The 15,624-nt window shown below is 39.6% G+C and overlaps 1 protein-coding gene across 7 annotated transcripts in view; it reads left to right on the top strand.

Moving 5' to 3' along the window:
• Window positions 1-15,624, top strand: part of atxn10 (ataxin 10) — a 224,048-nt gene that overhangs the window by 64,897 nt on the left and 143,527 nt on the right. For all 7 annotated transcript variants that reach the window (XR_010966231.1, XM_067999737.1, XM_067999736.1 and 4 more), the window contains exon 9: window positions 1,062-1,231. Coding sequence is in view for 6 of the 7 variants with exons in the window: in XM_067999737.1 (XP_067855838.1) it covers window positions 1,062-1,231 (170 nt within the window). In the remaining variant the exon portion in view is untranslated. The remainder of the gene's footprint in view (window positions 1-1,061; window positions 1,232-15,624) is intronic.

The raw sequence follows: 15,624 nt of genomic DNA on the forward strand, positions 1-15,624 counted from the left end.
CTGACCATTTGTCACCCTTATTCCTTAACTTGGTCTGACCTTTACACTCATTTCCTATTTCTTTTTTCTTCAGACTTATGTTATCTTCCCCAGATCCCTCCCCCCGGTCTTACTAGTTTAAAGTCCTATCTGCAGCCCCATTTTTCCTTTCCTCTGAGATACTGGTGCCATTCTGGTTCACGTAGAGCCTGTCCCAACGCTGCAGCTCCTTCCTGTCCCAGTACTGGTGCCAGTATCCCATGAAATGAAACTCCTCCTTCCCACACCAGTCTTTCAGCCACACGTTCACCTTCCTGATCTGTCCATCTCAATGCCAATAGCACATCACTCAGGTAGTAATCCCGAAGTTACCACCCGTGAGATCTTGCTTTTTAATTTAGTTCCTAACTTCTGATATTTTCTTAGCAGGACCTTCTCCTCTTTCTTCCCTATGTCATTACTTTTTGGTCAATATATTGCTGACCCAACAAGGAAGGAAACCCTACTTGACCTGGTTCTTAGTAATGAAATGGAAAATGTAGGTGACCTAAACCTATATAAATAAATATTTGAGAAACCATGACCACAGTCTAATTGGGTTCAGTGTAATAGCAAATGAAAAAGAAAAGTCGAGGGCAAGGGTACTTGTTTGGAAAACGTAAATTATAGAGAGATTAAAAAAAGATCTTGCCCAGATTAAATGGAAGGAAAAATTGGCAAATTACAACCACAGATTAGCAATGGAAAATATTTAAATAGGAGATGAAAAGGGTACAAATGAAGTGTATTATGGTAAGGAAAATAAAAAGGAGTGAATTGAAGAAGAGGGACCAAATGTTGAAATTTCCAGATGCTACCAAATTAGTAGGTATGGCGTATTATGAAATACTGCAGGAGCAATAGATAGGCTAGCAGGATGGGTAGATCGGTGGCAGATGCAGGTCAGTGTAGAAAAATGCGAAGAGATGCATTTTTGAAGGAAAAAAAAGCCTTTTATTTAAGTTGGATCATGTTCGTTACAACGATATTAGATATTCTTGTCATAATTTATGTTTTCCCTTGCATATCACTTTATGTTCCAGAACTTTTGTATGAGACGCACCTTGCAGGAAAACAAAGCAGGAATATATTCAGTGTCTCCCAATCTTTATCAAGCATCAGTCACATCTCCCACCCTGCTGTGGGTTTTAAAGCTCATTTGATCCATCTGATTGGGAATCTTTGTTGTAACAACAAAGTTAACCAAGATAAGGTGAGAATTTTTAACTTGGGGATTTTGTTGGCATATCTATTTATAGAAAAGTGACTATCCAGCATTGCTGAATTATACTGGAGACATTGACTTCAGATCTGAGGAGAAAAAGTTCTGCATTAATTTTATTCTTTAAGGGCTTCAAATTGTTGTACCACCAATCACCTAAAAAGCTTTACTGTAAATTTACAAAATGTATAGTGATCTGAACCATAATATTTTGTACTGCAAACTTCTATTCTATTCTAGTTGAAATATACAGTACTACTGGATATTGAGGTGAATTCATTTTGAAGTGTTGAAGCAGCATAGATTAGAGGATTAAACCCTTTGAATACATCAGAACTACCAATTATGAAAAGCTCTTGGTTAATCTAGAAGTTAACCATAACCACTCGCCTCCCAGCAGGACATTAGTGTCCCATCAATGCTGGTGGTTCAAAAGGCCATTGTCAAGATAGTTTAAGCTGTGTTGTTTCAGGTAAATGGTCACAGTGATACTGGCCAAAACAGAACAGGAAAGTCCTAGGTTCGAGCCTCAGTCTGGGTTGAGTTAGTTGAGGTGCTACAATTGACCTTAGTGCCACTGAGAGTAAGGAGGGAAAAACTAAGCCAGAATTCCTATTACTGATTGTTATCTCGTGACTTCTGCTGGAAAATGAATGCCTGTGCTGCCCTAACAGTAGACTGGCCTGCTGAACTCACCGTCCAGCTTCATTTGACGAATGGCCACTTAAGCGACAATTGGTGGGAGGGGCTGATGGTGTCCATTGAGCTGTAAGTCAGCAAGAGTCAGTACCTTCAGGATAAGGTTAGAGAAAATGGAAGCATATTCAAAGTAATTTAATTGAAAACATTGTGTTACATATCACAGAATAGTACCAGATTGATGAGTATAGAATTACAAGATGAAATAACAAATTGATGGTTTTCCAACATGTACAAGGAAGCAAACTATATGAGGACTTGCATTGCTAACCAGTAGTAGGTTGGTAATAAACTTCAGTGAGCAATATCAGTGGAATACTGAGTCTTAAAAGGTAATGAATAACAACTTCATGGTTGTTACCATGCATTCCTTTATTTGTATGTGAATAGTCATTAAAAAGATGTAGGACCATATTCACCATCCATCTTTGTGGGTGAAAGTCTGTTAATATATAATTACTTGGATTTTCCTATCATTGCCAGTGAATGGCAAAATTTAAATAAAGGGTTTTTACACCAGCAAGCCCACCCAAAGAGTTACGGATTTGATTTGTAAAACTGAAAGTCTTCCATGTTAAAAAGTAGATCTACACAGTTGTGCACAATTTACGTGTATCCATGACTAGTCATACTGCTCTTGGCACTTTTACTTCATATTTTTAATCTCAAACCTTCTTAGCTTTTCTGTTTACAATACAAATGCTTCATTATGAGGGTGCATATATTAAGCTTGGCTTAGCACTCTTTCTGAAAGGGGCATTTCAATTTAAAAGCCATGAGAATATGTAGGTTTTAATTCTGTGGAGAGAGGAGGTACATACCTCCCTTTAGGATGGTGTGGTATGCTGGGGGGAGTTGGACTGTTCTTGTTGTGACTGAATGTTAGGACTACTCCTGTGTAGCTTCTAATGGAATGAGTGCAAAGTTGGCAGAGTTGTGGGAACACATGATGTATCCTTCCTCTCAATTGAGATGACGCAGGTAAGCCAAGAGTAGAAAGTAATGTAGCTCTCAAAATATTTTAAATGAAAGTTTAAATGAAACTTGAGTGGTTTATAATCATTGTTTGACACCCAAGGTGAAATTATAGCCTTGAAATAATCTTTTAAAAAAAATATTGTGTTTCAATTTTATGTGGAGGTTTTGTTGTTTAACTTCATTTTTGAGCCACCATCAGCCATTAGTGTGCACCTCATTGTGCGTAATCGCAACAGGGGGCTGTCTTTGAACTTTCCCATGGTGTAATATACATACGTATGTAAAATATAACCTGTTATGTCTGGAAAAGTTTTACTAAAGGTTTCTTGCATTTTGTGTGTGTTAGTGTGTGTGTGTACACACAGTGAAGCAATCTTATTTTTTAATAAAGCTCTCCTAGTTAGAAAAGGCTTCCATGACGCACTGCTTTCCTCAGCAGTACTATTAGGGACCACCACAACAACAACCACTTACATTTATATAGCACCTTTAACGTCTCAAGGTGCTTCTCAGGAGTGTTATTTGACACCGAGCCAAATAAAGAGATATTAGGACAGGTGACCAAAAGCTTGGTCAGAGAGATAGGTTTTGAGGAATGTCTTAAAGGAGGAGAAAGAGGTAGAGAGGCGGAAAGGGTTAGGAAGGTAATTCCAGAGCTTAGGGCCTAGGCAGCAGAAGGTTCGGCTGCCAACGGTGGAGCGATTTAAATCGGGGATGCGCAAGAAACCAAAATTCGAGGAACGCAGAGATCTCTGAGGGTTGTGGGGCTGGAGGAGGTTACAGAGATAGGATGGGGTGAGGCCATGGAGGGATTTGAACACAAGGATAAGAATTTTAAATTCGAGGCATTGCAGGATCAGGAGCCAATGTCGGTCAACGAGCACAGGGATGATGGATGAACGGGACTTGGTGCGAGTTAGAATACGGACAGCAGAGTTTTGGATGAGCTGAAGTTTACCGATCACTGACTTAATATGTGGTTACATCCTTGTGCTAAATTCTGCACCCTCTATTCTGTATGTACTCTTGTGCAAATGTTTAAGTCGGGGCAAGTTTTTGCCTGTACATTCTAGCATGAGTTACGGATTTTTAAAAAAATTGTTTCGATTTTATCTGGAGGTTTTGTTCTATTTAACTTCATTTTTGAGCCAGCAATGATTTTCTATTGGCTACTGATATCACTCACTGAGGAATACTAGCCTCTGACTTCTTGTTACTAGACAATTGTAAAACTCAGTTTTGCTGAAGTGATGGCTCATCTGCTGGTCGTATTTTGCTTCAGGGATGTAACAAAAGGCTCTCTGACACATTATGTCCTCTGACAAAGTTCACATTATATGCGGCCTCCTCTCAATTAAAATGTAAGGACATTGGGTAGGGGTTGCTTCTGGAAAATAAGGCTGAGCACCCTGGGGCAGAAGAACTCCCAACCTCAGTACTGTTGCGGTGTTGTCACGAACAGATTGTTTTCTTTGCTACCAGACAGATTTGTGCAACTGTAATTGGAATGAGATTTCCGCTGGGGTGTTGAAACTTCTCGCCCGGGTGTCTTTGTTTTACAAGTATTATTGACTTTTGACATTTGAAAGATTTGAGTATTGTTCTCTGAAAGGTGGTAGAATGGTTGGTGTTGTGATACCATTAATACTGCAGTTTGTATGAGGTCACTGTCACTGGGACTTTGGATCCTGTTCATGTTGATTGGATGGATGGGGTGGGGGCTTCATTAAATGAGACTGGAATGCAATGTGGAAAGAACACCAGGAATAGTAAATGGAGGTGACTAGAATGAAAGAGAGAACTGTAGGGAGACAAGTGTCAAAAGAGGCATAAGTTTGGAAAATTACGGAGCAGCTAAAAAGAAATTGAGTAACTGTCAGTGGGCAGGCTGAGCAAGAGGTAGGTCAGGTACATGCACTGTAATTATGAGAGAGTTCTATCTGTGCCACTTTGGACTCAAACTATTAATATTGCACATGTGTGGTATAAATCTGATTAAAATATCCTCTTGTATAACATCCTTTGTTGAAACATGTTTTCTGTGTGGCTCTGAAACACAAAATTCTAGAGGGGGCAGGTCTACTGTGTTTCAAAGAAAATGTTGACAAGATCGAACATGATTCAACTGTAACTGCATTAACTGCAATTGGAATGATGGTTTGCACTGGGTGCTTGAATTCATAAATCAAGTTGTCATACACGTGCTTGATTATGAAATTTATGTGGCTGTTTGAACTGGACTTCCTCGTGCAGGTAATTGGAACTAGAATAACATTGTTTAGTACAGTGAAACCTGTACAAATGGACACCTGCAAAAAACGGACACTTACTGACAGTCCCAAATAACTTGCATTGTAATAGACACAAGCGGCATCTTGAAACCACGGATACTTGCAAATTACGAACTATGGACAGCTTTCAATGCACCAAGTCCGTTTACAACTTAAAACATGGGATACGAAGGTACGTACAAGGCGGCAGTGGGTGAAGGAAACGGCTTTTGTGGAATGGGGCTCTCTTTACGCAGCATCCATAGCGGCAGAGAAATCGCTCTATCTCTGGGATTGAATGCATACACAGAGCGATTTCTCTGGGATAGAACTGTGTATGCATTCAATCCCAGAGATAGAGCGATTTCCCTGGGATAGAACCATCTCTGGGATTGAATGCTTGCACAGCTCTACCCCAGAGAAATCGCTCCTATCTCTGGGATTGAATGCTTGCATGGCCCTCCCCCAGGGAAATCGCTCCTATCTCTGGGATTGAATGCATACACAGCTCTACCCCAGAGAAATTGCTCTATCTCTGGGATTGAATGCTTGCACGGCTCTACCCCAGAGAAATCGCTCCTATCTCTGGGATTGAATGCTTGCACGGCTCTACCCCAGAGAAATCGCTCCTATCTCTGGGATTGAATGCATACACTGCTCTACCCCAGAGAAATCGCTCTATCTCTGGGATTGAATGCGTACACAGTTTGGTTTTTCTGTCACTATGGGTGCTGGGTATAGAACTCCATATTCCACAAAAGCCAGGAACTGCTGGTCGGGGAGGGAGGGAAGGAAGAGTTCGGAGTCCTGAAATCCTGGGGCAAGGGCTGAAATCTTGAAATGAGTTGGGGGGAGATGGAGCCTGGGGAATGGGGGAGAAGGGAGAGAGATGGGGACTTGGGGGTGGGGATGGAGATTGGGGGAGACTGGGGGAGGGGAGATGGGGGATGGAGACTGGGGAATGGAGGGTTCGGGGGGCAGAGAGATGGTGGAGAGGGAATGGGGGTTCGGGGGGGTTATGGAGTTGGGGGGAAATGAGGTGGAGACTGGGAGCTTGAGGGTAAGATGGTGAGAATGGTTTCCCCTCTCCCCCGCTCACGGGTGGTTTCTTGGTTCTTGGAATTTCTCACACAACAGCTGCTAGTGTGAAACCACAAATAAAGATTTTCAACGACAGGGGACCCAATCTTTATAAGGTAAATCCAATAACATTTGTTGACGTCGTGTGGTCAGAATGTCGCATTATCAAACCTCCAGGATTGCCTCCAACCAGAGTTGGCAACCCTACTCTACCAGTATGACAGGTACTTGAGCAGCTAACAGCTTCCTGCCCACCCCCCAGCATTTGAAACATTAGCAGCTGCAGCACATGGAGGGAGGAGGTTCCTGACAGGGGCCTGCAGGACATTAATCCCCCCCCCCAATTTGGCTGGGATTTCCCAGGCACTCCGGTCCTACAGCAGCTATTGCGCCCTGTGCAGCCTGCCAACATAGTAGACCCCAAGATCAGGACATCCCTCCCTCAATAGAAAAGGGCCCCGGGATGACAATGAACTGAGAAACCTAATGAACTGAAATCACATCCTACTGGCAGAGCTCCAGAATGAGGCACGATCCCAGGTGAGAGCGAAAAAAAAAAGGAACACTGCAAGAGATACAGCCAATCCTGGGATATTTGGCTCACCTGGCTTACTGTACATGCAATGACCATTTTGCAAATAAAGGATACCTGCAAATAAAGGACACCTGATGCAAGTCCCTTAGGTATCCCTAATTTACAGGTGTCACTGTATTTTGAAGCAAACTTAAGAGTTTTGAGCAAAACACGAGTTCAGTTATAAGTATTAATCTCAAAGTTTGTTGTAAGCATATAAGTGGTTAATGTTCAAAGTAAATTCCAGGTTCATTAATGCACTTTATCCAAGCAGAGCTGGCCCTGGGTACCTGCAAAATCCACAGCCCCTCATCTTTACATGTAACCAAGGACAGCTGATTGTAAATCCTTTTAATCCCATTATTTGTTTTAATTATAATCTTTACTTGGCTTGGGTATTTCACAGTCATTTCATGCAACCAGATTTGGAATTACATCTTTCTTCTCACTATGGGGTGCAGACACAGAATCTCGCATCAGGCATGTAGACATGCATGGAATTTTACACCTGGCTGGAACAGCACAAAAGGGTACAAAATATACAAAAGAATGAACTGGCTAGATTTCTAATAAACACCCACCAAACAACTTGCATTTGTGCTTCTCGCGTCAGTGTGCATTACAGAGAGAAGAAAATGGATACTGTGCAGGAGAGAAAGAGCAGATAGAATGGAGTGAGGGCAATGCTAAAAGTGCAGTTGAAGAGAAAAGTCTTTAGTAGGGCTTTGAAAGGGGGAAGTAAGGAGGACTGTTTTGATGGTTCCAGAGGGCAGGGGTCTGGTGGCTGATATAATGTTGGAGGAATGAGGGATGTGAGTGGTGATATGGGGCTGAAGGAGGGTGGGGGTTGCGGTTAAAGAAGGTAAGAAATAGAGCAAAGCAAAAGAAGGGACTCTCAATTTGTATAGAGCCTTTCAAATCCTCAGGACATCCCAAAGTACTTCATAGCCAAAGAAGTACTTCTGAAATGTAGTCACTGATATGTAGACAAACAGGGCAGCCCATTTGCATGCTGCAAGGACTCATAAATACAAATAAGATAAATGACCAGATGATCTGTTTTGATGCTGTTGGTTCAGGGATAATTGTTCGCTAAGATACCGAGAGAAGTCCCCTCCTCTTCAAACAGTGCCATGGGATCATTAAACCCACCTGAACAGGCAGATGAGACCTTAGTGTAACATCTTAGCTGCAAGACGTTACCTCGGACAATGCGGCTCTCCTTCAGTACTCCCAAGTGTCCACGTAGGTTATGTATTCAGAGGAGGGAGTGCTACCGCTGAACCAAGCTGACACATGGAGAAAATTAAGGAGCTGGAGATCTTGGGACTAGGGAGACAGCCATTTTGCGCATGTGGGTGGAACAGGATCAAACTTAGTTAGAACATCAAGGTTGTCTGAGCAGTGGTCAAAGGCAGATGTTCATTGAATACAGGAGTTGGGATGTCTTGTTGAAGTTGTACAAGACATTAGTAAGGCCACACTTGGAATACTGTGTACAGTTCTGGTCACCCTATTATAGAAAGGATATTATTAAACTAGAAAAAGTGCAGAAAAGATTTACTAGGATGCTACCGGGACTTGATGGTTTGACTTATAGGGAGAGGTTGGATAGACTGAGACTTTTTTCCCTGGAGAGTAGGAGGTTTAGGGGTGATCTTATAGAAGTCTATAAAATAATGAGGGGCATAGATAAGGTAGATAGTCAAAATCTTTTCCCAAAGGTAGGGGAGTCTATAACGAGGGGGCATAGATTTAAGGTGAGAGGAGAGAGATACAAAAGGGTCCAGAGGGGCAATTTTTTCACTCAAAGGGTGGTGAGTGTCTGGAACGAGCTGCCAGAGGCAGTAGTAGAGGCGGGTACAATTTTGTCTTTTAAAAAGCATTTGGACAGTTACATGGGTAAGATGAGTATAGAGGGATATGGGCCAAGTGCAGGCAATTGGGACTAGCTTAGTGGTATAAACTGGGCGACATGGACATGTTGGGCCTAAGGGCCTGTTTCCATGTTGTAAACTTCTATGATTCCATGATTCTATCTTTGAAAATAATGGAAAAAAAACCATAAACAGTAACTGAGGAAAATTGGTACAAGGAGAAAGTAGATATGTAGCTGTTAAGGAGAGATGAGAATGTTTAGGGAAAAGTTTGCCAGGAAGTCAGAAGTAGAGTTTCTTTGGAGAAACAGAGATGAAAGTCAGCCAATCGGAGTGTAAAAGGATATCCTGCTGACTCGAGTCTGGAAGATGCCAAGAGGGGCTGAAAATTTATGATGCCAGGATGGTCTGAGGTTGTCTGAGCAGTGGTCAAAGGCAGATTGGAAGTCAGTGATCTGAAACAAATAAAATAGATTGGAGGTCAGGGTGGGGGGGAAGTGGTGGAGGATGGGAAATCAGCTTGCGAGTGGGAAAACACTTCTGCAGCTGAAAGTGCATAGTATCACTAACTATTCTTTCCTCCACCCCACAAAAATGATATGTTTTACTTAGTAACCTAATGGTTTGTATTGGTTATTTTCCCAATTTATTGGCTTAAGTTTCAGGATTTCAATTTCCAATCTTATCAGTACTGAAATTCTGAATTTGAATTTTGCTAGATTTCTGAATTCAACTTTCCAAACCATATGCAATATATTAAAAAAAAATTGAGTTTGTTGCCTGAGAAATTCTTTGCACCCTTAATTGGGGATATTTGTACAAAGCTTTTGATCCTTAGATGCTCATTTGCTTGTTTTGTTATTGGGACCGTTCATTTGGTTTGCTGTTTTCCTGTGGTATTTTCAGTACAATAGAGCAGTGCAAATCCTACCAGCTTGCAAACCATTGGGTCATGGGAAACAACACAGTACTTTTGGAAAATGAAAAGACGATGGAAAAACCAGCATCATTGCGTGATTGTGGGTATGAAGATCGTTAGCTCTTTGAAATCAGACATCTGACTTGAATTATACTTCGGAATAAATCATCCAGCCTCTCCTAGTAACTAGGGATAACTTTGCAAAATTTCCAAAAGGATTAGGTTGTTTGGTGGCAGAGGAAGGTTGTTTCTCATCCACTCTGCAGTAAAATAGTCTGATCTAGCGATGTGTCTGCATTGATTATACATTAGATGAGACCTTGGTGGTCATTTTTTTTGCAGTTGTATATCTGCATTCTGAATATCCAATGCTATTCCTGGAAATCGTATGGGATGGATGTATAGAAAGTGCATTGTAAAATGAGGGAAGTATTGGGTCAGAATTTGCTGTCAAAATAATGGTGAGGTTAATGGCGCTCGCCGTTATTTATGCGCAAATGCGATAGCAACTTTAGGCGAGGGGCAGATGCGCGGTTAAACATGAAACTTAGTGAAAATGGTATCTCGCTATCTGCCTCACCATTGAAATGCATCTAATGGCAAGAAGTTGTTGTATTTGTGCAGTAGATACAACCTAAACTCGCCACAGAAAGTTAAGTCTTGTCCATTTCAGTCGAAGTACCCTTTTAACAATGTGATAAGTGTTAATTATGGCCAGTCAACCTCTCTGGCACTGAAAATTAACTATTACAAGTGTGGAGTCTCATTCCTTCAGGTTTTAATTGTTATTGGAGATTTTAAAAATGTAAAATTACAAATTTTAAATTTTACATTTTTTTGTATTTTTTCCTCTCTCTCTCAATCCAATCTTTCTTTCCCTCTTTATTTCTCTTTCTGTACCTGATTTGACATTGAATTCACTCTGATTTACATTTCCTTCTCAGTCCTTGCGCTGTTAATTTCGCAGTCCATCAATCTGATTGGTTAAAGAGATACACAGTTGCTTGCCCTGTTTCCATCGCTGCGCCGTTATCAACTTGCACTTCGAGCAACTTGACACGCAAAAAATTTAAAAACCTAAACGTGCAAGGGCCAATCTAACTTAGATGTTAGATGCCCTGCCACAGCAAATTATGGAAATTAAGAGGGACGATCAATTGACTGGGTACAAAGGGCAGGCTATATTCAGACTTTGTTTTACCAGCTCCTTTTAACCATGATCTTGTAAAATATTGTCGACAGTCATGGCTAATGTTCACTTAATGTTAGCAGTTGAGTCTATCATCCTAAAGTGTGAAGGAATAGAAACTGATCAGAAATAAACATTTTCAAGCCAATTAAAGCTGTTTCCTTTACCCAAACTCTGAAAATATCTTGTGACCCCTCCAGTCTAAGTTATAGAATATTGTTCCTTGGTAAATGTGGTAAGAATTACTATTTTACAAAACCTCTGATTTTGGTAATGAGTTTTTTTTTCTTGCTAACTTTGTTATCCTCTTTTGAAAGCATTGACTCTTAGCTATATTGATCCATGGTGTTGATTGCCCTCTAATCCTTGCCTAAATGGTCATTATTCATGTGGCAATCTTGACAATGAGTGGTCGACTATTTGATTGCAAATCCCATCTTCACCATACATTCACACAAGCACACTTCTAATTATGATCTCTGGCAAGTGCTCAGGAGCAGGAACCATGCCTGATTTTTTTTTTGTTATCTCAACCTGGGCACTGAGGCCAGTACTGGTGCCCCAAATGTTAAAAAAAAAGAAAAATGTGTTGTATCTGCTGATCCATTTATAGCAGTTCTGCTGTGGGACAGTAGATTGATTTAGGTAATGGCATAAATTGTTAGTGAAACTATACTTTTTAATCTCATTTGAGTATGTTATAGCCTTTAAATTTGGGTTAATGGTAATGTGAGTAGAGGCACTGGGACTAGCCCAGCCCTGTTGCTTCATTGACATGTCTGTGATGCAAGCTTGGTTATTATATGCAAATAATACATCACAATGTCATGTGATAAATAAACCTTGTGACACAGGTACTTATGTTCAGTGTTGCTGGATAATAGTTTTGCATTTTGTAACGCGACATTTAACATTGCTCATGCAGTTTTCATAACAATCAACTTAAATTATTTTGGAAAATCTATTTTTTGGGTTCAGGTGATGATTATGAACAGTGTGGGCATTGCTGTTCTAATTTGAACCCCTCAATGATTTCAGCCATTTAATCACTCCCATATATCCATTGTTCTCTATTTCACAGGATAATAGTGGGATTGTTAACATTTTGTAACAGGTGGTTCAGTTGTGATTAGTTTGATAGTACTTCTGCCATTTGAAACACTACTTTCCCGAATATTGCATATGATATTGTGAGAACAGTCCTAAATTGTTTGAGTCAACTTCTAGTAATTTTATACCAATTTACCAGTTCAAACCCAATAATGCACTAGATGTATATCTGTATTTGATCTCTTGATCATAACTTGTGTTTTTCATAAAGGCACATGCATGATCAATTACAGTTTTTGTTGCCTTTGTGAGAAATGGCTGCACTCATATTAGGATGAGCTGACGCTTAAATGAAACTGGTGGTAACTGATGGGTAGTTGACTTCACAAGAACTGTTTTTAAAAAAGAAAATATGCAGGTGTTATTTGGTGGTGAATCCATGCCTCAATTTGTTTTTTAGTGATGAAATTTTGCAGAGAAATGTTTTGCCCATCATCCTCCTGGCTTGAATTGATGAATACAATAATTTAATTGTTAAAGAAAGAAAGTGCTTGAATTTATAATCGCGCCTTTCCTGATCTCGAGACATCCCAAAGCGTATCAGAGCCAATGAAGTACTTTTGAAGTGTAGACACTATTCTGATGTAAGGAAAAGCGACTGCCAATATGTGCACAGCAAGGTCCCACAAATATCAATGAGATAATAACCAGATAATCTGTTTTAGTGCTGTTGGTTGAGGGGTAAATATTGGCCAGGACACCAGGAGGAACTCCCCTGCTCTTCAAATAGTGCCATGGGATCTGTTCCTTCTACCTGAGGGGGCAGACGGGGCCTTGGTTTGACATCTCATCCAAAAGACGGTATCTCCTAAAGTGCAGCACTCCCTCAGTATTGCACTGGAGTGTGAACCTAGATTTTATGCTCAAGCCTCTGGAGTGAGACTTGAACCCACAACCTTCTGACTCAGATGTGAGAGTGCTACCTCTGAGCCAAGGCTGACACTTAATTAGGAATGATAGTGAATTTGAATACAGTATACATAGAATATTGGATACCACACAAGGGTGAATTTAATCAAGAGGTTCAGAATACCTTCAGCTTTTATAAAATGCCCTTTAAATTGTAGGATTAGCGTACAAACTTTCATTCCTTGGTGCTTGTCTATTTTGTACAAAATATGCATTGTATGGAAACTCATTCCAATGTCTGAGTGTCTCACTGAACAATGTTCACAGAAGATAATTTGTTCTTGGTAATTTCATTTATTGAAAGTTTTACAGATTTGTAATGCATTATTGGAAAATTCTATGCATAACGTAATTGTACACATTCATGAATCACTTTCTAATTCTCTCCATGCACTGGTGAGAACCTATCCTTGTGCCAGATATTGTTAACACTTCTGCCTTTTGCCTTCAGTAATGGAGAACACACACAATAACACCCACTCTATATTACACATACCTCATTTTAATATTGTTCCTATGGCAGCATTATGGAGAGTATACTGTAATAAACAAGGCAGTTCAAGACAAAGAGGACTTTATAATGCTTGACTAATCCCTTTTTATTTTTTAAACACACTAAAGCAGATTGATGCATACTTCAAACTAAGATTACCTGCTGTGTAGGAGCAGCTGGATGGATTCAGAGAGCAACTTCATAAAAGTTTTCCATAACATTTACAAATGAACTGTGGGAGAACCACTGATGTAATCATTTCATGTTCTTTTCCAAAATGCATTTGAACTCTGTACTCCAGTGTATGAAATCTTCGAGCTTTTACGTATATTTGTAAGAACATGTAGGCAGGGATTGTTTATCGAAAGATTATTCTTATTTACACTGTAGTTGTGCCCTTTTAGCAATGAGGTCAAATGGTCCACACAAATTTCCAAGGGAGTGTTCCCATATTATCATGATTTTTATTGAAATAGATGTGCAGTGATTTCAGATAGGTAGATGCTGACCAAGCTTTGGTTAGAAGACGATCAAATAAATACACCTGAGGATGGCCTTTTGACCATCTTGGCTTATCCATTTAGAAAAACTTAGTTACCTCCAGTCTTTGTATCAAGCTGAGCCTTAATTGTTCAGGGGCTTTTTGCCTCCACTGTCCATTTCAAATGTTAATTGTTCTTCGTGAGGAAGAACTTCCAGATGACAGACCTAAATTTGCTTTTCACCAATTTGAACCAAAGCCCTCTTGTCCTAATGATGTATCCTACTGTGTAATAGTGCTTATGGATTGATTTTCTCTATACTTAACATACTGTATAATATTATGAAGTCCCCAACCAATCACTTCTGTCTTTCCTATAACTCAATCCTCTGATTCTAGGGACCAGCCCTGTTATGCTTCTCTGCATAGCTTTGAGGTTTTGAATGTTTCACTTGTTTCTTGATGACCAAAGTGGTACCATCAAGGAGTAGTCTAACCAAAGCACTGTACAGGTTCAGCTTGACATATTTCAACTTAAATTCTACTGATGAAAGCAAATATAATGACCCGTTCTGGAGCAGCAATCAATAAAGCAAAGCAATCTTAAATGCTGATTCTTCATTACCCTAAATCTCTTTCAGCTTCCCTTAGCTATTTCTGCACTATTTATAGAGTACATATGTCACCCATTTTCTTTTCTAACAATGACAGTACATTCTATTTATTTATATTGAATTTCATCTACCACTGTTGCATCCATTTACAAATTTTATTTAGCTCCTTTTATAGGATTCTGACTGCCAGATTTAATTACTGCTTTTTTACCATTTTATTTGTGTACCAACAATCAGATTATTTTACAAGATAAAACTGTAGTAGCATTGTGCAATATTAGTATTATTCTGGCGGTTGGTAAAATAATTGATAACTTCAGGCTGGGGCCATCGATATGTGAGCCAGCCGTAGCTCCATCCTTGTGCTTTGAGTTGTGGTATTACTATTTGTGACTGTGCATAAACTCCTAAATATAAAATGATTTATCATCTGAGTCAGAAGTTGGTAAATAATGAAATGCAAAGCAACAAATTCATTTTTATCCTTACAGCGTGTAAATATTAAGAATGTATTTCTTCAATTTATATTCTATTGTCACTCTTTATTTATCATTTCATAATTATTCTGCCCCTTCATTTTTATGGAACCCATCAAAATTGTATTGCCTGAATTCAGTAATGTAATACAATTAAACAAATGCTAAGGAAGGGGGGACGGGACATTCATGAGCATTAAAAGTTAATTGATGAGCTCATTGAGCAGTGCTTCATCTGAACAAATCTTAAATGAGAGCCTTAACTTCCAAGGAGGCCTGATGCAGTCAAGGATGAGAAGTACCCAAATCATTATTAATTCAATGCCAAGTTTGAACAATAGGTGCAAATAAATTAATTCATAAACCACAAACTATTTATAATTATCCATTTGATAGTGGGATGGGGATTTTTTATCAGCTCAAGATAAATTTATGAAGGAAAAAATTGTCAAAATATAGAACGTATATCAATGCGGATTCAGCATAGTATGTTATGAAATAGATGTCGTATATGAATGTCAATTATACACCGTATATAATAGGATAACATTTTAATGAAGATTAAACAGTCAGTTTTTGTGTGGAAAATATGTCAATGATGAAACGTACTGTGCTATATTTAATCCTCGTTCATATTTTACCTTCCAAAAATAAGCGCGTATACTCTGTATATCTAAGTATACCCTCAATTAAACATTGCCAAACACTGCGCACA

This window comes from Heptranchias perlo, chromosome 18 (genome assembly GCF_035084215.1).
Source record: "Heptranchias perlo isolate sHepPer1 chromosome 18, sHepPer1.hap1, whole genome shotgun sequence".
Taxonomy (NCBI): domain Eukaryota; kingdom Metazoa; phylum Chordata; class Chondrichthyes; order Hexanchiformes; family Hexanchidae; genus Heptranchias; species Heptranchias perlo.